We start from the raw sequence: 22662 nt of genomic DNA, 5'->3' as shown, positions 1-22662 counted from the left end.
TCCCAGGGCCAGCCATACCTGGGACAGACATGGTCAGCATTTCCTGCTTCAGCACCACAGGGGCCCTTCTCTGGGCTCTGGGGTTCTCAAAGAACCCCATTCCCAGCCCAGGTAGGAGAGGGATTCTCTGAAGTCTCATCCTCACCCACCAAGCTCTGGCCACTGATCCTGCCTCCACAGGCCCAGAACTGGCCTTTACTTCTCCCCAACCCTTGGAAGAGCCTCTAAACCACACTCAACCAGAATTCAGAGATCTGGATTCATAGCCCTGCATCCCTAACAAGCTCTGTGACCCTGCAAGCCGTTTGGCCTATTCAAGCCTCAGTTTCCCCATCTGCAAAATAGGAACAATTCTTCTACTTCCTACTTTACTAGGCCATTGTAAGAATTCACTAGAATTATAAAAGATAATGTACAAGAGTGCTTTAGAGGTCTGAAAAACACTCCACAACTGAGAAGCTATCAGTGCTTTGCCGCCCTGCGGGTGCATGCCATACCCTAACCCACAGGGCTACAAGCCCAACCTCTTTGCTCTAACTGTGCCCCTTCGCCCTCCAGCTCTTTGCCTTCCCACAAGGCCGCCACCCTTACCAGTGGTTGCAGTCCTTCATGGTGGCACTGCCAGGAACATAGCGATGAGTTCCAAGCTGGCAGGAGCACATGCTGGGGGGCACACACTCACCCTCAGGGTCCCATAGCAACCCTGGTGGGCAGCTACAACCAGCCACACAGCTGCCCAGCTCCCCACAGTCTTCTGGCTCCCCACAGTTGTGACCACATGCTGGGGCACACTCCTGATACTCCTGGCCCCCAGGACACGGGACAGCTGGGCAGAGAGACACACACAGGTCAGGGGCCTAACTGCTGCTGCTCTACCCACCCTTCTGGAATTCACACCCCCTATGCCTCTGAAAGAAGGCACACTCAGACATTAGAGGTTCTCCTGGGGGCCTTCTCCTGCTGCAAAGCTTTTGGGTCCCTGTGCACTATTTCTAGAAGGGGCTGGGAAGAGGAGCCTGGGGGTGGGGCTGGCTGGCTGAGCCGACTCACGGCAGAGTGTCTGGGTCCTCCAGAGAGATGGGGCACCCTCTTGGGCACAGCGACGAGCAAAGGCAGCGAGCACAGGGCACAGGCAGTCCTTGCCGGGAGCGCAGCCACACACAGCTGCCAAGCAGCGCAGGTGGAATGGCTCCCTGTCTACCAGCCCTTGGCATTCCTTAGGGGGGAGAGGAGGAAAAATTGGGTTGGCTCCTCCTCCACAGATTCGCCTGTGCCCTCCAGTCCCGCTACCACCTCCCTGTGCTTGGTAGCCCTGCCACGGCAGGGAGCAGGGCCCTTCCAATAGCCCAGGATGAGGGCAGAGCACTTTTGGACCCCATTTTACAGGTGCAAGCAGGAGTACCCCCCATCTGGCTACCTGGAAGGCTGGGCCATGCAGGACGGCACAAGCTGTCTCGGCGAAAATGCGGTGCTGACTGTGGGTGTTGCAGGGGGAGAGTGGGGCACTGTCTTCTGAGAGGCACCTTCCCTCTCCTGCCACCTGGAACTTGATAGCAAAGGCTGCAATGCTGGTCTCCACATCGCCAGCAGGTGTCAGGAAGTCGTCCTGCTGGTTCCATGTGAAGGTGCCACACAGACCCTGCACCTAGGGGCGGGGGCATGGAACTGTCAAATCCAGGCCCACTAGAGCCTTGCCCAGACACTCGCCTGCCCCCTCAGCACACCTGATGGGCATGGCGGGGGTCCAGAGTGATGTATGTTGCAGAGTCAGACACTCCCCAGAGGACCTGGGCCCCAGGCCAGCGCAGCAGTAGGAAGGTGGAGGAGGCTCTGGAGACACGGAGGCCCTTAGGCCCACTCCACGGCACGCCCACATCCTGCCCATCGATGAGCACAGCCCCTGGAATAGGGCACCTGTGAGGGGCTGCCCCTGCAGGGTGGGCTGACGAGACCTGGGGGGTGATCACACTGCAGGAGAGGGCTACCTGAGTCTCTGAGCTGGATGTGGGTGTCCCCTAGAGAGACAGAGATGGCATGGAGGCAGCTCCCACTGTCACAGGCCCCGTGCTCCAGCACAATCAGCAGCTGCCCCTTCAGGTCCTGGAGCAGAGGGTAAGAAATGTGGTAGGGAGGGGGTGGGGAAGACCTCAAGGACAGGATCTGTTCTGCACCTTCTCCTGTTCTGCAGGGCACCTACAGGACACACCTGGAGGCAGCTCCCACTCAATGCAGGCGTGACCACCTTCTTGCCCCCCAGACTCTCTGTGAGGTATAGGGCTTAACTCTGGCAAGTGCGGGCACTTTTGAGTATCTCTATGTGTGTGCGTGTAAGTATGTAGAGGTGTGTGTGCGTGCATATGTGTGTGCACACAGGCATGTGTGTGTGCAAGGATGTGGAGGTGTGTGTGCACACTGGAGCAAGATGCCTCTCCTCTTCTCTCTCGGTGGGTATGTACGCTCATCTGTGTGTGTGTGTGTGTGTGTGTGTGTGTGTGTATGCACACGCTAAATCTATGTGCACTTGCATGAGCCTGCGGCAGATGTACACACCTGTTCCTGTCTGTGGACCTAAACTCGGTAAGTCACCTGACTTTACTGGGGGGAGGGCTGGGGAGGAAGGAGAACCCATATGTCTCCTGGGGTTGTTTTGCAGGAAACAGCCTGTGATAAGCCCAGCCTGTCCCATCTGTGAGAAGGGACTTCGAGGATGGGTTTTGCTTTGTGCCCCCAGGCTGCCTAGCGTGGCGATGACCCAGGACCCTTCATGGGAACCTAAGGCGGAGGGAAGGACCCCAAGGGGAGGCTTCAGGGGTCTGCGGCCAGCCACCTTCCTCCAGAGGCTGTTCCCTCTCAGCTTTTTCCCGAATAGCAACTGTGTACTTCTCATTGGTTTATTTAGAGGTTTCCCGACAGTCACCTCTCCCCTCTAGCACCCCAGGAGGGCTCCTCCCGGAGTTAATCCCCCGACCCACCTGCACCAGGACGGAGCTGCAGCCCGGGCTGCCGCGGAAGGAGAAGCTCCGCCCATCAAAGGTGAGGTAATGCCCGTCCCCGCCCACCGCGCACTCGGCGGGGCACGGCGCCTGCGCGCAGAGCCAGCGGCCGTCCTGGCACACGCTGTGGGCACAAGGGGTGGGGGGCGCGCCCCGATCCAGCTCTGATCGTGCCCCCCAGCCCCGAGGCCCTTCCTCCCCCAGCCACCTCGCTAACCCTCTAGGTCTGGGGGTCAGCCGGTGGAGGTCACTGGCTAGGTCTTTGGGCAGGGCCATCAACTGTGCGTGTGCCACGAGAGGTCACAGGCCCCTGTGAGAGGCCCCCGGAAGGGGAGGCAGGTTGCGGAGAGCGTATAAGGGGGCACTCCGAGGGGCCCACGCGGCCTCCAACCCCAGCCAAAGGGCCGGCGAGGCCCGCGAACTCACCACAGGTTGCACCGCTGGCGCACCGTGTCCCCGGGGGCGTAGCGCCGGCGCCGGTGGTGGCAGGGGCAGCGGGCCGCAGGGACACAGAGGGCGCCGTCCCAGAAGAGGCCGGCCGGGCACTCGCAGCCGCTCACGCACGCTTCCCGGCAGGACCCCTCCCCTCCCTCAGCCACCGCGGAGCAGCTGGGTGGGCAGGCCGAGGTGCAGTCTGAGTACAGCTGGCCTCCAGGGCACAGACGCTCTGCGGGCCGGGAGAGGGCTGTGAGGTCCCGGTGGGGTGGGGTGGGGGTGGGGGTAGGGCTCCTCCTTCCAGACCCCTTGGGCGGAGGCCCAGCGCTCCAGAAACCGGGGCCACAGGGCTGCTGTCAGTGGGTTCCCCGCGCCGCAGGGTGGGGAGGCTAGGGACTGTGCAAAGAGGGGCAGGCACCAGCCCTACCACAGAAGCCTGGCTTCCTCCAGCCCACGTGGATATGCTGCTTGGCACACTCCTGGGCATAATTGGCCAGGGTGGCGCACACGGCTTCCCTCCGGCCCTCTCGCCCACTGCCTGCTGGGGCCCCAGAACAGTAGGCAAAGATGCAGGCCTGGTAGTACTCGGCAGGGGGAGCCTGCAGAGAAAGGACAGCCCCTCAGTCAACCAGCCTCGCCAGCACGCCCTCCTCTAGCTTTAATCACACCCGGACTTATAATCAAACAGAATGAGCACCAGAAGGGACCTCTGAGATCACACGTACATACAAAGCAATGACAGGACCAGATTCCGTTTGGCACCTCACTAGCACCCATCCTTCCCACCTCTCTGGTGGTGGATACCACCTCCACCCCCACCCATACCTGCACATGGCATTCCCTGAATGGACTGTCCAGCAGTTGGTGGCACACATCCTGGGCTTCAGCCTCTGTGCTTGCCTTTGTGCCCCTCAGGGGGTCCTCACAGCCCTGGGCTGCCTCCACCGAATCCAGACACCCAGGCTGGAGACATTTAAGTCAGGTCAATGGGGGCTGAGGGACATTAACTGGGACACCAGAGAAGTGGCCACTACCCTCATGGCTGCTTCATGGCCCACTGTCATGGCCACCAGCCCAGACATCCTGGAGTTTTGGGGAGCAACAAAGTTGTAACCTCTGGTAAGGGGTGAGGGAGCTGGGGTCACATCCACCCCCAGGCAGGAGGTTTGATAACTAGCTAGTGAACCAAAGCTGGTCAGTGACCAGGTTGTGGAGTGTGTCTCCTGGGTGGTCAGTTCACCACATAAATTCCATGGGACCCTGAGCCTGTCCCAAACCAAGGACCTGGGACAGAGCAGGCCCAGTGATGAAGACAGAACAGAGGTGTGGAGATGTCAGAGAAATGAGGAGGTGGGGAGGGACAGGGCAGGGACCAGGGGCTCCCTGAGGGCTATGGTCTCACCTCTGAGTCAGGGAGCCTCCAGGAATTCCCAAAGGTGGAAGCTAACACAGCCAGTCTCCCTCCAGGCTCCAGGAAGTCATCTGGGGAAGGGTAAGGCAGGGGTGCCTTGTCTGGGCTCTCCAGTCTTTCCTTCCCTCCTGTACCAACCACCACATCATGCCCACTTACCCTCAGGCTGGCCATTGTAGACACCACAGAGACCTTGAGTTTGTCCCTGGAGCTCATAGTCCACAGAAATGGAGACCGAAGTCGACCCGTCCAGACGCACAGTGACCCCCAGGCCCCCTGAGAGCACCAGCCAGTCCCCTTGCCACTGCAGGCTCAGCCCTGGGCAAGAGAAGGCAGGGTCACACTTCCCACTTCTCCCACCATCACACCAAGGCTTGGACTGCCCAGGGAAGGAGTGGCAATAGAATTCTGACAATGCTAGAGAGTTCTGCACTTCATATTCTCTAAAGGAGAAGCAACGGGCTTTCCATCAGAGCCCTCTCTGAGAAGTTTGTGGACACTACAGATGCCCTCTTGAACAAGAAACTACAAGTAATAGGTGAACCACAAAGCTCTTGTGAGCACACATGCACAACCCCACCCGACCTCACTTCATGGACTGAAAACCAGGAAAAAAGTTCTGGTAGGAGAGGCTCCCGTCTAGTAGCACTAAGCCCTTCCTCACACCACTGGGAGGCAGGTGGGAAAAGAGTGTTGTTTTTAATTTTTAAAAGATTTTACTAAAAGATTTATTTATTTGAGAGAGAGCATGCAGGTGCATGAGCACAAGCAGGAGCAAGCAGGGGACAGGGGACGGAGCAGGGCAGGGCAGGGGAGGGGGAGAATCCCAAGCAGTATCCACACTGAGCTTAGAGCCTGACATGGGGCTCCATCTCATGACCCCGAGATCATGACCTAAGGTGACATCAAGAGTCAGATGCTTACTCAACTGAGCCACCTGGGGGGCCCCTTAAAGATTTTAAGTAACCTCCACACCCAGGGTGGGACTCAAGCTCACAACCTTGAGATCAAGAATCCTATGCTTTACTGACTGAGCCCAGGCAGGCATCCTGACACCCAAAGAGGTGAAGTAGAGGGACTTGCCCCAAGCGGCCCTGGGAGAGTATGACAGGGGCGCCATGCAGGAGTCAGCTTGGCTTCCTCATTTCCGGATACCTCCCAGCAGCGGTAGGTATGGGGCAATAGGCTCCCACTCAACTGCCCCTTTTGCAGTCCCCTGCCCTGAGGGCTAGGCAGGCTGTCCCCAGGAACAGTGAGGCACTGGGAAGTCTCCCACTCCCTATAGTACCGTGGAGCAGCTGGGACTCCCCATCAGGTACCAGCTTCCCATTCACAGAGACATTTTTGCCTTGGATCAGCACCTCCTCTGGTCCCATCATTACTCGAGCCTTGGGGGAGACACAAAATGGAAGAGGTGTTCAGTGGCTCACCTTCTCTCATGTCCAGCTCCCTCCCTGTGTCCTTCCCCCTCCCTCACCAGCTGACAGTGCCCAGGTTGGGGGCAATGCCCCCTGGGCGTGAGGTGGACAGCCCAGGTGGAATCAGCAGCTCCTGCTAACAGGTAAGTGCAGCGGCCCAGGAAGCGGTAATGGTGCCCATCAAAGGTTCGGTAGTGGAAGCCTGACCAGGTGGCACAGGTGGCTGAGGGATGCTGGCGCTGGCTCCAGAACTGGGCCACAGCCCCCAGCAGGGGCTGCAGGAGAGCTGGAGAGGGAGAGTTGCCTGGAGGAGAATCATCAACTATGAGCCTCTGTGTGTGAAGGCAGGAGAGTAGAGGATGAGGGCACGGGGCTTCTTCCGGAGTAGGAGGCAGGTGGAGAGTGTGTGTTCACTCTAGAGGCAGGAGGGATTGGAGGTGACTCTCCCAGAGGACAGGGGAATGGGCATGGGCCCTGCAGAAAGGCCCAGAGCCCAAGAATTCTGTAGCAGTGCCTGCAGGGGGAGAAAGGGATGGCCAGGGCAGCAGACTCACCTGGGCCGTGTGGGCTAGAGCAGCTGAGGCAGGCCTGGGAGTGGCCATCCTGCCAGCTGTGTCCCCAAGGCCAAGCACAGCACTCTGCCAGGCTTCGTGCTGAAGCATTAGCTGAGCCTGCCTGCAGCTGGCACTGCCGTGTGGCAAAGCAGTGACCCCCAGGGTTGGCCTCTGCAAGGGCTGTGGGGGTGGAGGGAGAGAATGGGGCAACCCACAGAGTCAGCCTGGACCCAGCTTCCCTCCCCAGGCGGCCTCCACAAAACCCCAGATTTGGATTAATAGCAGGTGCTTACCCAGGGTGCAGTGGGTGCCCCCCCAGCCTGGACAACAAACCCTCACTGTCCGGTTCCTTGCAGTGGGCCGGGTTTCTGGGGGCCTGGGTCCACCGAGCGGGCAGCAGGGAGAAGAAGTTAGTATTCAGCCCAGCCCTGTCTCCGTCCCCGTCCCTGAGGATGGCCTGGGACATTCAATCTGGTCATCTATTCTCTGAGTGACTTTCTCATGTGATTGCCCTTCCAGGTCTCAATTTTCCTTTGTGCAAAGTGAGAGTGATGTTGACAAAGCAGACTGGAGACATAGTACCTCTCCCTGTGCTGCCTATGCCCAATCCCACACTCCTGACTCTTCTTGAGCCCAGCCAGACATGTTTCCCAAATGCCTGCTTCTCCAGGGCACCCCCCCCCCAATTCACCTTCCCCTCAGAGTATTGGCTCCATTGCTCTCTCCTTCTCAGCAGCCAACCCAGGCTCCCACCCTCACTTACTTGTAGATGGGACAGAGCCCTGCACGTCCACCCCAGGACAGGTCCAGTTGCCAGCCCAGGCGCTGGTAATGATAGAGGCTGGTGCAGGGCACCAGGTCCTCCTGGCGGGGGGTCACTTCCTCCTCCACCAGGAAGGTTTCCATATGCTCACACCACCGCCTGCCCACAGATGGGAAATGACAGCTACTGTAGCCACCAGCCCCCTCTATTGCCAAGAAGCCCTGTCCTGTGATCCCACTCCCAAAAGAGACCCTCCCAGGGAAAGTTTAGTGAAATGAAGAGGAGGCTGGTTGGGAGCAAGAAGCCTAGGGGACAGCATCTGGCTGCCCCAGAGGGTCCTGTTCAAGAGGCAGAAGCAGAGGATCTTAGCTAGAGGGGCCCCAAGCTGGGCTGCTTACCCGTTAGCCAGTGCCCACGCCATCCTAAAGAGGAGGGCGGGGAGCAGCATGGTGCTCCCCCCAGGTCAGCTTTGGGGAGCTATGAGGCTTGGGCTTGGGGAAGGCAATGCTGTGGCAGGTGAGTGCTCTACAGCAGCCAGGTGGCAATGTGTCCAAGGCAGCCCAGACAGCTAGAACAAGGCCCATGGGGCTGGGGAGGCTTTATCTCAGCCCCATGCCTTGGGGCACCAGCTGCTCAGAACCAGATTGGACCTGCCTGCACATTGCACAATCCCCTTGGAGGCCAACTCTCCCTGGAAACCTTCACCTTCCTGCCCCTCTTGTGTATGTATAGATGCATGTGTGTGTGAGCGCTCAGTGGGGGAGCGCATGTGCCCGGGGCTATAGCCAGACACTCTGAGCCTCGGATATTTTCCCCTCAGGCTGTACCACAAATTAGTGTGGACTCTGGACAAGCCACTTTCTGAGCCTCAATTTCCTTGCTAGTAAAAAAATTTCAGGGGCTTCCCAGGGATGTTTGCTTGGGTGGGACTCAAGGGCTCCACGTTGAAATTGTGTGTGTGCAGGGGCACCTGGGTGACTCAATTGGTTAAGCATCAGACTCTTGATTTAGGTCCGGGTCATGATCTCAGGGTTGTGGGATCAGGTCCTATGTCAGAGCTCGGCACTCAGCGGGGAATCTACCTGAAATCCTCTCTCTCCCTCTGCTCCACCACCCACCTCACTCTTGACCATGTTCTCTCTCTCTTTCTCAAATAAATACATCTAAAAAAAAAAAAAAAAGAAATTGCGTGTGTACGCGTTTTTCTGAGGATAGTTCCATAACTGTTATTAAATTCTCAAGAGGAACTGTGACCCCACAAAATGGTTAAGTTATTGTATAAATGACTTATATGGTCTTTTTTATTATTATTTATTTATGATAGTCACAGAGAGAGAAAGAGAGAGAGGGGCAGAGACATAGGCAGAGGGAGAAGCAGGCTCCATGCATCGGGAGCCCGATGTGGGATTGGATCCCGGGTCTCCAGGATCGCGCCCTGGGCCAAAGGCAGGCGCCAAACCGCTGCGCCACCCAGGGATCCCAACTGATATGGTCTTCTAGTCCTAAAATTCTGAGTATGATTCTCTCCCCGCTCCCTTTCCTACCTCCTCCTGCCCCCTCTCCCACCAGGCACTTGGGAACCAGTGAGCAGAAGGAGCTGAGTTTCCAGGCTGGTTGGACTGTGTGGAGACAGGGGGCAGAATGTGTGCCCTCTCCTCTGTGGTCTGACTCCTTAGGGGGGTGATTATGTGCGGCTGGCTGGGTCCATCCGGGTCTCCTTTTGAGAGAGTCTTCTAGGGTTCAGAACCAGGAAGCCTGGGCAAGGAACACAGCAAGCCTCAGGGAGGATCAGCAAGGGTGGGAAGTGTGTGTGTTGGCGGGGGAGGTGCATAGGAGACAGAGGCCTGGAAGGCAGTCCCCCCCCCCCCCCAGCGCTGGGGGGCGAGGCAGCCTCATGGGATAATCTAAGTATCCGGTTGGGGCAACAGCTGGCCCAGGTGAATCCTGGTTACCTCTTGGTTACCAGCTTCCAGGACACCCAGGCTGGAATGTGGCCCGGGCCTCAGATTGCATGAATCTCCAGACCCCCATAGTTACCCCACCTAGGGCGAGAAGGCTGCTGGGAACCAGAGCCATGCCAGGGATTTCTCCTGGGCCCACATTGGTCCTGTGGCCCAAAGAGGGTACAGAGAGTTCCCTTTGGGAGCTCTCAGGTAGAGTCCTCAGAAAAGGCCTGGGTTGAACCTTGGACATGTTGCTGTTCCCAGTCTCTCACTCATGTACCCTATACACTCTCTCCCTGTGCCTCGCATGCTCACACCCCCACTGCAGGTCTCCCGAGGGCAGACAGGTGTTCACAGGCTACCCTAGCACAGAGACACATTCTGCTCCCAGGGCCATAAGCCGGATGTGCACAGACTTGCTGAAGCAGCCTATCCAGGAGACTGCAGAGCCTTTCCCAGCTGATTCCGAGGTACCTGTGCCCTTCCAGATAACACCTACTCCCATGCCTCTCCTAAACATCAGGGAATATTGACGGTACCCCTGCTGTACGCTGTGCTTCTTGGAGGACTCCCTCCCAGCTCTGGATTCCAACCACAGGTGATAAAGGCAACACTTGGGTTGGGGAGAAACCCAAATCACAATCCCCCTTTCCCCAAAAGGGGGCAGGAGGGAGGAAGCTGGAAGCCAGGGGAGATTGGAGAGAAAGAAAAGGGAGAGGGGCCCTGAAATAACCAGCCCACATTTCAGCTGGACAAGGACAGGCTCCCTATAGGGAGCTTTCAGAAGGAGTCAAGTGCCAGGGTGGCAAGGCCGAAGAAAAACATCCTAACCCGGGGCGGGGACCCCAAGCCCCCCAGAAGCCGGATCTGAGGGCTAAGGGCATACCTCCTCACCTCACTGGTACAGGTTGCCAGGCCAGTGGGAGGACCAGCCCCTACCCCGCCCAGAGAACTCTCCCCTCCTCGCAGCCCCCTCCCCGGACCCCGCCCTCGGAGTCTCCGCCCAGCGGGTCTCCAGCCTCACCCCCTGGTGCCTCCTCTCCAGCCCCGCCTTCTCCTGGAAACCGGCTCAAAGCCCCCACCCCAATTTCTGCTTCAAAGGGCCCGTTCTCGGCGGGCACTGAGGCCCAGCTCTGTCCCCCTCAGCCGCCCCCCGCTGCCCCAAGGGACCCCCGCTCCAGTCGCAGGGGTCGGATCCGGTCCTCCGGAATCGGGGTCGGCGGTCGTGGGTCGGAGTGGATCCGGGGGCACTCGGGGTGGAGAGCAGGGGCGGGGTCGGAGTTTCCCAGACCAGCCCCGCGGACCCACAGTCCGGAGACTCGATCCCGCCGCGACGCGCGGCACAGATTCGCTCCCGCGGGGCACTCGCGATTCAAAGGCTGCGCCGCCGACACTCAGGGGCCCCCCTCCCCCGAGCACGCCCCCTCGTCTCCCCCTCCCCAACTCCGTACCGCACCCTCCCCTCGCGCTCCACCTTTCCCCTGGCTCCTCCCTCGGCGCCAGCCAGCACCCTCCCGCGCAGCCCGCGTGCCCTTCCTCCCTGCCTCCTCTCCCTCCTCCACCCCTCCCCCTACACTCCTCCCTTCCCTTCCCCCCTCTTCCCTCCCCCCCCCGTTCCTAGGCTCCCACTTTCCATCACCTACTCTGGGCCTCCGTCCCTCCACACCGTCACCTGCACGCCTCCCCCCGCCGTGCGCCCTCCCGCAACCCACTCCCGCACCCCCTGCCCCTACCTCCCCCACGGGGTACCCCGCAGCTCTCCTCCCGCTTCCGCGCTCCCCTCCCCCCCGCCGGGCGCCGCTTCCCCGCTCCCGCTCCCTCCGCGTCTTTTCCTCTCCCCTCCCCGCGAAGTTTCGGGGCTGTCAGTCTGTCAGTCTTTCGGGCAGTCGGCACCCGAGCTACAGGCAGCGGGCGCCATTGCGAGCAGAACCGGCCGGGGCAGGAGGCCGGGGCGCCTGGGTCCCGCCACAGCGGGGAGGGCCGACCGGCCAGCCCGCCAGGTACGGGCCGTGGAGGCGCCCAGCGGCTGGCGGCTCCGCCCGCTTCCCCTTCCACACCGACACTCAGTCACTGCCCGCTCCGCGCAGGTGACAGCCCCGGGGGTGGGGGCGCTGGGAGCGCCGGAGGGGCCGGGGGGGTGGAGAAAGGGCAGGGAAGGGGCTGGGGCCGGGGGAGGGAGGGGCAGGGGCTGGGGAGGGAGGGCCCGGCTTGGGGGTGGTCACGGTAGCGGAGGAGAGAGGGCAGACCCGGGATCCGGAGGGAGGGGCGGAGGCCGGAGGGGGGGAGGGGGCCCGGTGGGAGTCCGGGGGAGACGGTTGGGAGGCTCCCGAGGGGAGGGAGTGAGGAGTCTCCGGAAAGGGGAGGGGGAGTGTGGGAGGGGGCCGTGGGGGAAGGGGGACCCCGAGGGATCCGGCCGATTGGGAGGGGCGGGAGAGCAGGGCGCTGACAGGTGAGTCCGGGAGCCTGGGAAGGGCCGGGCCCCGAGTGAGGTCCGGGCGGAGAGGCTCCAGGGGACCCACGGAGGCGGGGAAGGGGGTGGGACGGGAGGGGTCTGGGCGGGAGGAAAACTTGGGGGGGGGTAGAAGTCAGTGGGGAGCAGAAACCGGGAAGGTAGCCTCTGAGAGAGGGGAGGGGAGCAGAGGTATGTTGGGAGGTAGGGGTGGAGAGGAGCCTGGTCCGCGAGAGGGTCCGGGGCGAGCCGCAGCCTCCGACTCCCAGGCTCGGGGGAGCCGGGGGACAAGGGAGGGAGCGCGGGGAGCGGACTGGAGGGGGGAGGGGAAGAGCGGTTCTAGGGACTGGGGACCGGGAGGGTAGGGAAGCGAGAGAGAGCCTGCTGGGGAGGCAAAGGGGGAAGGGAGCCGGGGGCCTCGGAGGGGAAGGCGAGCTGCAGGAGGGAGGAAGGGAGGGTGAGGGGAGGAGGGCTGGGGAGGGGGAAGAGGGAGGGAGCTGAGGTGAAGAGAGGAAAGGAGAAGGAAGGGAAACCGGAGTGGGGGAGGAGAGGGAGAGGGGAGGGGAGTGCGGGGTGAGGGAGAGGAGCGGGGAGGAGGAGGGCGGCGTTAGGGAGGAAGGAAAAGAGGAGGGGGAAAGGAAGGGAGAGGGCGTGCAGTCGGGGAGGAGGATGGAGCCGGGGGAGAACCGGGAGGGAAGGGAAGGCGGCCCGAGCTCCAGGAGGAGGGAGGGAGCCCGGTCGCCGCCGAGACTGCCCGGAGCTGAGGGTCAGGGGGGCGGTGGCTGGGCAGGGCCTACCGGAGGGGGCCGGGAGGGGCGGGCCGGCCGGGAGCAGGGGGAGGAGCCGGAGGGGCGGGGCAGGGGGCGGAGCTGGGGAGCCGGCCAGATTCGGTGGGGAGAGAGGGCGGAAGGCAGAGGGAGCCCGAGAAGGGAGGGGCAGAGGGAAAGCTGCCAGGAATGGGGGGGAGGGGAATCTGCGGGGGGAGGGGCAGGGAACCCGATGAAGGAAAAGCTGGGGAGGGGTCCCGGGGGCGGGGTGTCCCTGCGGGGGGGGAGGAGCCCTGAGGGGGAGGGGCGATGGTTTTGGGGAGAGGAAGCGAGAGCCATTTCCTGCCTTCAGTGAAGACCCTCCTCTGAGGGCCTCCCCGACCGGTTGCCCAATAGTGACACTCACCTCCGCCCCTTGGCTGGCTCCTATTTCACCAGCTCCAGCAAGTGACAGCTGGAGGGCCCAGGAGATGAAGTTCCCGGCTCCCCACCCCGATCTTCCACTCTCCACCTCCTCCCCAGAGAGTCGATTGATTCCTCACGTCCCCAGGCAAGGGCACTGGGGGTTGGGGACCACTGGTGGGCTGGGCCTGGTGCAGAGACCCATCAGGTGAGGGTGGAGGTGCAGCGGATTTCTGGAGCTGACCAGAGCGTGCAGGAGGGGCTTCAAGACCTGGTCCTTGGCCTTTGAAGACCTCTTGGCTTTCTGAAGCCCATCTTCCCTCATTCCCCTTACCTGTACCTGGGGACCTCACCTTTGGAGCTCCTGGGGATAGCTGATGGGGAGAGGTTGGGCAGAGCCAGGGCCCAGGTGGCAGCTGTCCAGAGATGAATGCGAACAAGGATGTGTTTTCTCCTTAGGGTCTGTGGCCTGATCCCCAGGAGGAGCTACCTGGGTTGCCATGAGAGAGACCTTTGAGGCCCTCAGCTCCCTGGGTGAGCCAGCAGCATTCAAGGAACGTGGGTGGGCGGGAGCCAGGATTCAGGGGCGCTCTGTGCCGGCTGCTTCCCTACTATTCAGACAGCAGGGTCATCCTCAGGGGACTGCCACCCTGAGACCCCAGAGACCCCTGGGAACCTGTAGGGCAGCATCAGCTCTCCAGGGTCTGTTTCAGTGCCTGGCCCTGTGGAGGCTGTGCTGGACTGCATGTGCACATGCCTACACACAGAGCACCCGAATATTTAAATCTGTTCTAACTCTTCCTTCACCTGCCCTTGACTCAATGCAGAGGGGCTGAGGTTGATACCTGGCCAGGCTGCTGGGGGGCCTGGCTATCCCCTGTCATGCTGGCTAGAGACCCTTTCTTCCTGAGCAAGTTGGAAAAAAAAACTTAGATTTTTTTTGGGGGGAAGGGGAAGAGCCCTCCCTTTGATCACCTGTTCTGTACTAGATGCTTTACTTGGTCCCATCCTTCCATCTGTAACAGGATTCTCTGTGGGACAGCCGGAGATGGCCCCCCAAAGTGAGCCCGGGGAAGGGTCCCATAACCAGGAACAGATGTCCCCTTCCAGGGAAGACAGCATGCTGGGCACATGCTCTGGTAAGGAGGTGGGGACCATGAACAGTGGCTCAGAGTGGGATCTACCTTTCCTTCTTCATCAAGTATTTGTTGAGCACCCACTAAGTGCCAGTGTGCTATTCTCGATATTTGGAATACCTCAATGACCAAACAGACAAAGATCCTTGCCTTCCAGGAGCTTAATCTTAGAGAGGGCAGAAAGTCAGCAAACAACAAATGTGTAGGAAGGGGTTCTGTTCACTGGGGAGGGGCGGGGATAAAGCAGGGTGAGGGAGCCTGAGGTGGAGCTGTAGGGGAGGGAGTGTTACAGGATTAAATAATGTGAGAGTAGGCCCCCCTGGGGGGGGGGGGTAGGAAGGTAAGATTTGAGCAAGATTTGGAAGAGGCAGGAAGGTGGCTAAGTAGCTCCTGGAGAAGACACGCAAAGCAAGCCCGTGTCTGGCTTCTTGACATTCTGATCTTCTGCAGTGATTTGCCTGGAACTTGGGTCCATCTGGTGGCTGGGAGGTCTGCATCCCTCCTCCTAAGGAGTCTCAGGGGGCAGGGACCTTTCCTTGCTTCCACTATCTCACACACCTATTCCAGAAGCTCCTCAGAGTTGTGGCTCTTGAAACCCACAGAGCCTTTGCCCCTGCCCTGCTGTAGGAGCCTGAGGCTGCCCTGGGGCAGCTGAGAATTCAGTCCCTGCATGTGTGATGTGGGACACAATCCTGACAGCAGGGCTGGGACTCGGGTTTCGAAAGTCTCTGCTTGATTGTACCAGTGGGGCCTCTGTGCACCTGTGATGTCTTTGGAGTCCTTGAGGTAGCCTGTTCTCTGCCAGGGCACGAGGCCCCCAGACCAGAGGAAGGCGGCCACACTAAAGAAGCTGAAGCTCCCTGCAGAGGAGGCCAGGCATGCACACCACAGAAGGCTGAGCCCATGGGCTCCTGCCCAGGTAAGTCCTCCCATGTCTCTAGCCCACCAGGGGCCTAGGCAGAGGGGATGGGGGCCTTGTAAACTCCTGACTGCTATCTGATGAGGCAGCCACTTTGGGTTCTTCCAACCTAAGATGAACCAGTCCTTGACACCTTTCTGTTATAGAGCTTCAGCACCCCCTGGGGGGGTGGGGAGGCGGGGGACATTCCACATCCTAGATGACAGGACTCAGAGAGGCTGGTCACCCAGGAAAACTGTCCCTCACCCCCACATCCTCTAGAAGTCTTAACTTCTTCTCCCACCCCCCACCCCTGCCAAGTTTGTGCTTATTGATGACTTGAATCACCATTCCCAGGATGACCTACCTTTTCGTTGCCTCTCCACCAAACAAGCTCCCTTCCCCAAATCTCCACTGATCTCAATCTCAGTGGTATCTAGATGCTCCAAATATGTCACAGTGGACTCATCTCCTCCACACCCAGGGTGATTGAACAGTTGACTTTCTCTCTCCACAATGCTGCCGTCATTTCCTTTTACTACCACCAACCATATCACCTTCTGCCTGAGTGATGTCATTTATTCCAGGGATTTATGGAGGGCCTGCTAGATACAGACTGTGTTAGGTAGAAGGGAACGAGATTGCTCCTGGGCTGGCACAGACCTGGTTTTAATCCTTGCTCCATGTCGACTAGCCAAGTGATCTTAGATAGGCTCCTTCACCTGCAGGAGCTGGTTTGTTCACCTGTAAGCAGGGAGAAGAACCACACCATGGTTGCTGTGAAGCTTTGTGACAGTGGATAGTGTGTCATCTGTGGCTGGCACTCAATAAATAGTGGCAATCCTCATTTTTATTAGACACAAAAAGAAATGGAACACAAGATGTCTGCCTTTCAGGAACTAAAGTCTAGTTGAGATGGCATTAGTATGAACTAGAATAAAGAATTAAAAGAACAAATGACAATAAAGCCACATTGCAAGTAAGCATAACTGTGTTAATAGTAAATGCTGTAGGTGTATAAGTGATCCTCAGGCATTGGATTTGTCAGATTTTGTTGATCTGTGCTGCATTTTGAGGGAGTTGTGACATCAGCCCTGATAGCAGGGTGGAGGTTGAGAAAACATTCTAGGCTGAGAAGAAACTTTAATACAGAGAAGTCAACATGTGGCTGGGGTTAGAGCAGACCAACCTGGCTGCAGGGGAGCGTTTATGCCTGAGGGTAGGAAGAAAGTTGGACTAGGTTGTGGTGAATCTCAGATGCAGCTCAAACTTAATTTATCCTGGAAATAACAGGGCGCTATTGATGGTTCTTGAGTAGAAGACTGGTGTAATGGAAACAAAAGCACTAGGACAATAGGATAAATAGTTGTTTGGAACTGATGGACCAGTATAAAGAAACCAGGAGTAAATCTGTGACAGTCCGTGTGCACGTGTCCAATAGTGCTCAGGCTATTACAGACTTAGAGAGCCAGACAGGAACTCAGATCTGGTTCAGTGATGCTTAAAGAAGAATGATTTGGGGAGCTTTAAAGAAAGAGAACAGATTCGTGCACCCTGCTCCCACAGAAAGCCCCCCAGGAGATGATGTTGCAGCACCATGGTTAGGAATCATGAACTAATACAACCCTTATGCCTAAGCAAACTAACTCACGTAGCTCAGAGTGGTAACCAAGGTCACACTACTAGCTGGTGGCAGAGGAGTACCCAGTGGATGTTCCCAGTCTGGGACCTGAGCTTTTTTTGGCTGGACCATCGCAGGGCCCAAGAAGGGCAAAGCTCCAGTGGGACCCACCTCAAGCCTGCTCCCGTGGAGGGCCCTCTCTGCTTCTCCAGAGGTTGGCACTGCTCACTGGTTCCCCAATTCCCAAAAACTCCATTCTCATCTTCCTAAACTGGGATTTCTCACCTGGCACCAGAGGCAAAATGAAAGGAGTAAGGGTCAGGGAGAGCCTTTGAGGGGCAATTCCCTGGCCACTGGAAGGTTGTTAGAGCTGCTCAGCTGATGGGAGACTGTGGTTCTGGAAAGGGCTGGAAGATAGGGTGGGGGGACAGCTGAGGTGAGCAGAGGAATCTAGAGTGAAGCCTGAGGACTACACGAGCATCATTTACATTCAGGAGGCACAAAAGTACCCCCTTCTACAGAGGCAGGGAGGAACACCCCCTCAGCCCCAGGAAGCCAGGAGAAAGCCCCAGGAGGGACTGGGGGCTCTCCCCACCTTTCTTGGCTGCAGAGAACCACGGAGGGGGACTGAAAGGCGACCTGCAGGTTTGGTAATTCCCCGGAAACTTCCGGTAGAATGGAGAGAACAAAAGCCAGACCTCGGGGTTCCAGAAGCGGTGGTGGTAGTGTTGGCCAATAAACGTTGCCTGAATAAAAGTGGGGCTTGATCGGCTCCTCTCGTTTTGACTTCCCAGGAGATGAGTGGATGATTCGGAAGGTGAAGGTGGAGGAGGAGGATCAGGAGGCGGAAGAGGAAGTCGAATGGCCCCAGCATCTGTCGTTACTCCCTGGCCCCTTTCCCGCGCCGGACCTGGGGCCTCTGGCCGCCACGTACAAGCTGGAACCCGGGGTCCCAGGGGCCCTGGATGGGCTCGCGCTGGCCGGGTGGGCCCCGCCTTCGGAGAAGCCCTACGGCTGCGGGGAGTGCGAGCGGCGGTTCCGGGACCAGCTGACTCTGCGGCTGCACCAGAGGCTGCACCGCGGCGAGGGCCCCTGCGCCTGCCCGGACTGTGGCCGCAGCTTCGCGCAGCGCACGCACCTGCTGCTGCACCAGCGCAGCCACCTCGGTGAGCGGCCCTTCCCCTGCTCCGAGTGTGACAAGCGCTTCAGCAAGAAGGCTCACCTGACCCGCCACCTGCGTACGCACACCGGCGAAAGGCCCTACCCGTGCGCGGAGTGCGGCAAGCGCTTCAGCCAGAAGATACACCTGGGCTCGCACCAGAAGACGCACACGGGCGAGCGGCCCTTCCCCTGCACCGAGTGTGAGAAGCGCTTTCGCAAAAAGACTCACCTGATCCGCCACCAGCGCATCCACACCGGCGAGCGGCCCTACCAGTGCGCGCGGTGCTCGCGCAGCTTCACGCACAAGCAGCACTTGGTGCGGCACCAAAGGGTGCACGAGGCGGCCGGCCGCACCCCGGCCTCTCCCGACGCGCCCGCTTCGCCCGGTTCCCCCGCTCCGTCCCCCACCCGGTCCCCTCCCGGGCCCAAGCCTTTCTCTTGCGCCACCTGCGGCCTGAGCTTCGGCTGGAAGAAGAACCTCGCCACGCACCAGCGTCTGCACCGCGGCGACGGGCGCCCCTTCGGGTGCGACGAGTGCGCCCTGGGCACCGCCGGGGACCCAGCGCCCGGAGGCACACCGGCGACCCAGGGCGCTCCGGCCAGCGAGCGGCCCTGCTGCCCGGACTGCGGGCGCGGCCTCGCCCCTGGGCAACACCCGGCGCGGCACGGACGGGCGCACGCGGGCGAGCGGCCCTTCGCCTGCGCGCAGTGTGGCCGCCGCTTCGGCTCCAGGCCCAATCTGGTCGCCCACGCCAGGGCCCACAGCGGCGCCAGGCCTTTCGCCTGCGCGCAGTGCGGCCGCCGTTTCAGCCGCAAGTCACACCTTGGCCGCCACCAGGCGGTGCACACGGGCAGTCGGCCCCACGCCTGTGCCGTCTGCGCCCGCAGCTTCAGCTCCAAAACCAATCTGGTGCGCCACCAGGCCATCCACACAGGCTCCCGCCCCTTCTCCTGCCCACAGTGCGGCAAGAGCTTCAGCCGCAAGACCCACCTGGTGCGGCACCAGCGCATCCACGGCGAAGTGGCCCAGCCGGCCTCCGACGCCGACCTCTCAGCCCCAGCCTGGCCCACTCCCACAGAGGTAGGGGCGCCCCCCCTTTTCTTCTGAACCCTCTCCTCCCCAGGACCCTTCCTCGGCTCACTGGTTGGAGAGATCCATGCCGCAGATCTGGGCGGTGAGCACGATGGCCTGGGTGGCGATGGCTGTCCTTCCCTCCTTATCTTGCCGGAGAGAAGTCCGGAAAGGATAACCAGCTTTGACATTCTGTGACAAAGACAATGCTAAGAATGAACACTTGCTGGGAACAGTTCAGGCCCCAGTCCTGGAGAGAATCCCACCAAGAGACCCCATCAGAAAGCAGACATTTGTTTTTTGGAGCCCACACTGGCTATGGCCTGGCTGGGTCAGCAGCCTCTACAGGGGGAGTGAAAGAATGGTCATCTGTGTGAAGTGTTATTAAAATTAAAATCTGAAGTTCTGGGGCTATTAAATGAGCACAGGGTGGGAACCCCTTGCCTCTTCTCATCCACTGCCCACCTCAGTCCTCCCACGGACCATCCCTTCCTATCCGGGGTAAGCTAAATTTAGCCAGTTGCTGAAAATGGGCTCTACCAAATGAAAATATAATAGAGTTAATTGCTAAACCACTCTCCCGGCTCCTACTTCTAGATCAGCCATTTGATGGAAGAAACATTAACATGCATTTCTCATTGGAAGTGTTGAGGCTAGAGCTGTAGGGAATGCAGAGGGGCAGGGTGCCCTTTGGCCATTCCCACGAGACAGTGAGACAGTGTGACACACCGTGGGCTCTGGATCTTTCCCAAGGGGATCTTGGGACAGCAGCCCCACCCTGCTTGGCAGTGTGAGGAAGGACAAGAGCAGCAGATGAAGTTTGCTTTCCCAACACAATTTCCCCTAAGTTCTGTCTTTATGATGGATGCCTGATCCAGATGTCCCTGTAAATGCACGTGCCCAGCCAGGGCTGGCTGGCTGGTAGGCAGTGAAGAGCAGAGTAGGACAAAGGGGAACATGCTGGACTTGGAGAAGGCTTGGGCCTGACCCCTCCTGCGCCTCTTGTAGGACCTGGAGCAGAGCAGTCATTTTCCTGGGACTCTGCTTTCTCATTACCATAGATTGTTGGTTGATGAGGGCTGAGGCAATTTCCAACTCTAGCATTACTATCACCAAAAACAACCTTAGCAAATATTTACTGGGTGCCTACTGCATACCAAGCATTATGCTAGGTAGTAAGCAAGACAGACAGACTTGCAAGAAATGTAAGAAATCCTAGGCTAGGGTGAGCTGAGAAGCCTTTGGTGAAGGCACTGAAAATCAAGGAAATGTCGAGAGAGGTTTGCAAGATGAGGACACCTCTAATGTGAGGCCTAAAGAATGAGCATGAGTGGCCAAATGAAGGGGGAGAGGATGTGCATGTAGAGGTCCAAAGTCTAGCACAGTTGTAGTACAGAGTGAGCATGGAATGAGAGGGCTGCTCAAGTAGCCCGGGAATGAGGACAAGAACAGGTAGACCTGGAAAGCCTTCAGCACAGATGAGGGAGTTCAGATTTTACCCAGGGGCAGCAGGAAGCCATGCAAGGGTTTGGGCAGAGCAGGAATAGGATGACGTTGACATGGATGCATTTTAGAAAGATGACTGGCTGCCTTTAAAGAGGGGCTGGCGGGAGACCTGCAGGTGTGCAGTCCAGGTGACAGGTGGTAGAGACTGTGGACCACAGCTGTGCCAGAGGAGATGGAGAGAAGTAGAAGACCGAAGAGACACTCACCAGGTACAGGATGGATAGGGAGATGGAGGGTGGTGAGGTTGGCCTGATTTCTGCTTGACAGTGGCACTCCCCTGAGATGGGCAACACAGGAGGAGGAGCAGTTCTGCCCCCTGGGGAGCAGTCTTGGATCTGCTGAGAGGATGGAACCAGTGCGTACCTAGTAGGAAGCAGGCCCTGTGGGTGCAAGCTCCGAAGGGGGCCTGGGCTGGAGAGAGGTCTGAGGCCCATTGGCATGTTTCTCAAGCTGTGGGGCATTGGATGATCCACAAGAAGTGAGTGTGGAGCCAGCAGAGAGGGGGCCTGGGACAGAGCCCTCGGGACACTTATGTTCAGGGGATGGTGTGCAGAGAAGCCTGGAAAGACTGAGAGCGTGCGGTGCCAGAGAGTGAAAAGGGAAACCCTGAGATGCACAGCGGGGCTGAGCAAAGGCAGTGTTTCCAGATAGAGGAAGAAGTCAGCAGCTGAAGGCTGTCAAGAGGTCACATAATAAGAACTTCCAAATCCTCTGGATTTTGCAGCAAGGAGATCGTTGGCAGCCTTGGTGAGAGCTGCTCCCGGGGCAGTGGGGACAGAATTCAGGTTGCAGTGGTGAATCACAAATGCACAGTTCCACAGAAGGTAGAAGAAAATGAGACCAAGGTGCCAGTGAGGTACAAGGTGCTACTGAGGTAGGTTAGTTAGGAGGCCTCTCTGACTGTAAAGTGAAGGAAGGCACACACGTGCATGGGAATGCAGTTAATTTACCTTTTGTGGCCAAGAATGAGTAGGTGATTCCAGGTGACGGACGTGTGGCCATAAAATAGGGACTATTGAGTTCGGCCCTGGCAGCATTTTAAATACTTGGTAATTTCACTTGAAACTCTGGACTTCCAGCTTTCTCTTGTGAAAAGTTGGAAGACTTGGCCACTTGTGGCTGGAGCTGAGTGGAAGTGGCCTCTTCAGACACAGGGAGAGGTGCAGTGTGTTGGGCCCTCGGCTCGCCCGTTGGCTTTCCTCTCTGGGGTTGCCTCCCAGGCGTCCCAGGCACTGAATTTGTGATTCCTGCTAAAAAAAGTCATCTCACAGACTTATCAAATCAAACACATGAAAGCAACATTTATGTTGGTTATACCAATGTTTATATTTCTCTAAACATTCTGGAATTTAAAAAAAAAACATTCTGGAATTCTTGTGTAAAAACAACTTTTAGGGGCGCCTGGGTGGCTCAGTTGGTTAAAGTATCTGACTCTTGATTTCGGCTCAGGTCATGATCTGAGGGTCCTGAGATGGGGGCCCCCCATTGGGGTCCATGCTGGGCGAGGAGACTGCTTAAGATTCTTTTGCTCCCAAGGTGCCTGGGTAGCTTAGTCGGTTGAGCATCTGACTCTTGGTTTTGCCTCAGGTCATGATCTCAGGGTCCTGAGATCCTCCTCTGCACTCAGTGGGGAGTCTGCTTGGGATTCTCTTTCTCAAACTCCTTCTGCCCCTCCTGCTTATGCAAGCATGCGCATTCTCTCCCTCCCCCCTCTTTCACGGAAATAAATCTTAAAAAAAAAAAATCTTTTGCTCCCTCATCCCCCCTTCCCCCAACACTGGTGCTCTCTGTCTCTATCTTAAAAAAAAAAAAAAAGAATAGCTTTTCTATCCTGTAGCATATTTGGTGAGACATTTACAGGACTTCCTGTTCTTTTGAATCTTCTTGACAAGGTGTATCTTTGTCCTTTGAGTTTGTTTGCAAATACTCAAAGCATTTAGTCTCGAGCCTGGTGGTAATCAAAACCGGAGATGATGAGGGTGCCTGGATGGTTCAGATGGTTAAGCATCTGCTTCGGTTCAGGTCATGATCTCAGGGTCCTGAGATTGAGCCCCGAACTGGGCTCCCTGCTTGGTGGGGAGTCTGCTTCTCCCTCTCCCTCTGCCCACCTCAATACCCCCTGTGCTCTCTCTC

At 58.4% G+C, this 22662-nt stretch overlaps 2 protein-coding genes across 13 annotated transcripts in view; one reads left to right on the top strand and one right to left on the bottom strand.

The window, feature by feature from the left end:
- The window catches only part of SSPO (SCO-spondin), a 51804-nt gene extending 43707 nt beyond the window's left edge, over window positions 1–8097 (bottom strand). For 4 of the 9 annotated variants that reach the window (XM_072765054.1, XM_072765056.1, XM_072765057.1 and 1 more), the window contains exons 1-17: window positions 7973–8095; window positions 7575–7733; window positions 7105–7187; window positions 6812–6991; window positions 6317–6561; window positions 6128–6227; window positions 4999–5157; window positions 4831–4910; window positions 4254–4391; window positions 3856–4027; window positions 3420–3660; window positions 2973–3117; window positions 1986–2100; window positions 1725–1900; window positions 1418–1645; window positions 1051–1216; window positions 592–826 (exon numbers count right to left, since the gene is read on the bottom strand). In XM_072765054.1, coding sequence (XP_072621155.1) covers window positions 592–826; window positions 1051–1216; window positions 1418–1645; window positions 1725–1900; window positions 1986–2100; window positions 2973–3117; window positions 3420–3660; window positions 3856–4027; window positions 4254–4391; window positions 4831–4910; window positions 4999–5157; window positions 6128–6227; window positions 6317–6561; window positions 6812–6991; window positions 7105–7187; window positions 7575–7733; window positions 7973–8022 — 2672 coding nt within the window. In that variant the 5' untranslated portion in view covers window positions 8023–8095. Of the gene's footprint in view, window positions 1–591; window positions 827–1050; window positions 1217–1417; window positions 1646–1724; window positions 1901–1985; window positions 2101–2972; window positions 3118–3419; window positions 3661–3855; window positions 4028–4253; window positions 4392–4830; window positions 4911–4998; window positions 5158–6127; window positions 6228–6316; window positions 6562–6811; window positions 6992–7104; window positions 7188–7574; window positions 7734–7972 lie in introns of those variants that run through there. The other 5 variants (XM_072765053.1, XM_072765055.1, XM_072765061.1 and 2 more) reach the window with 4 other exon arrangements.
- A 3265-nt stretch (window positions 8098–11362) lies between these two features.
- On the top strand, window positions 11363–19425 carry ZNF467 (zinc finger protein 467). 4 transcript variants are annotated; one of them, XM_072765065.1, is made up of 6 exons: window positions 11363–11517; window positions 13172–13283; window positions 13595–13669; window positions 14161–14274; window positions 15077–15190; window positions 17585–19425. In XM_072765065.1, the coding sequence occupies exons 3-6, from the start codon at window positions 13636–13638 to the stop codon at window positions 19057–19059; spliced, it is 1737 nt and encodes a 578-aa protein (XP_072621166.1). In that variant the 5' UTR covers window positions 11363–11517; window positions 13172–13283; window positions 13595–13635; the 3' UTR covers window positions 19060–19425. The 4 variants fall into 4 exon arrangements, with proteins under 4 accessions (XP_072621166.1, XP_072621169.1, XP_072621168.1 ...); XM_072765066.1 differs by having other exon boundaries at window positions 11500–11604; XM_072765068.1 differs by lacking the exon at window positions 13172–13283 and having other exon boundaries at window positions 11363–11604.
- The last annotated feature ends 3237 nt before the right edge of the window (window positions 19426–22662 follow it).

The sequence above is a fragment of the Vulpes vulpes genome, chromosome 7 (assembly GCF_048418805.1).
Source record: "Vulpes vulpes isolate BD-2025 chromosome 7, VulVul3, whole genome shotgun sequence".
Taxonomy (NCBI): domain Eukaryota; kingdom Metazoa; phylum Chordata; class Mammalia; order Carnivora; family Canidae; genus Vulpes; species Vulpes vulpes.
Note: the sequence above shows the minus strand (reverse complement) of the source record. Positions and strands in the feature narration are given on the sequence as shown.

What these genes read in the sequence shown, in the direction of transcription:
- ZNF467 (XM_072765065.1), top strand. Translation starts at nt 13,636, where the DNA reads ATGAGAGAGACCTTTGAGGCCCTCAGCTCCCTGG. An exon ending in TGAGGCCCTCAGCTCCCTGG is followed by an intron (nt 13,670 to 14,160) that starts GTGAGCCAGCAG and finishes CATCTGTAACAG; the next exon opens with GATTCTCTGTGGGACAGCCG. An exon ending in CATGCTGGGCACATGCTCTG is followed by an intron (nt 14,275 to 15,076) that starts GTAAGGAGGTGG and finishes GTTCTCTGCCAG; the next exon opens with GGCACGAGGCCCCCAGACCA.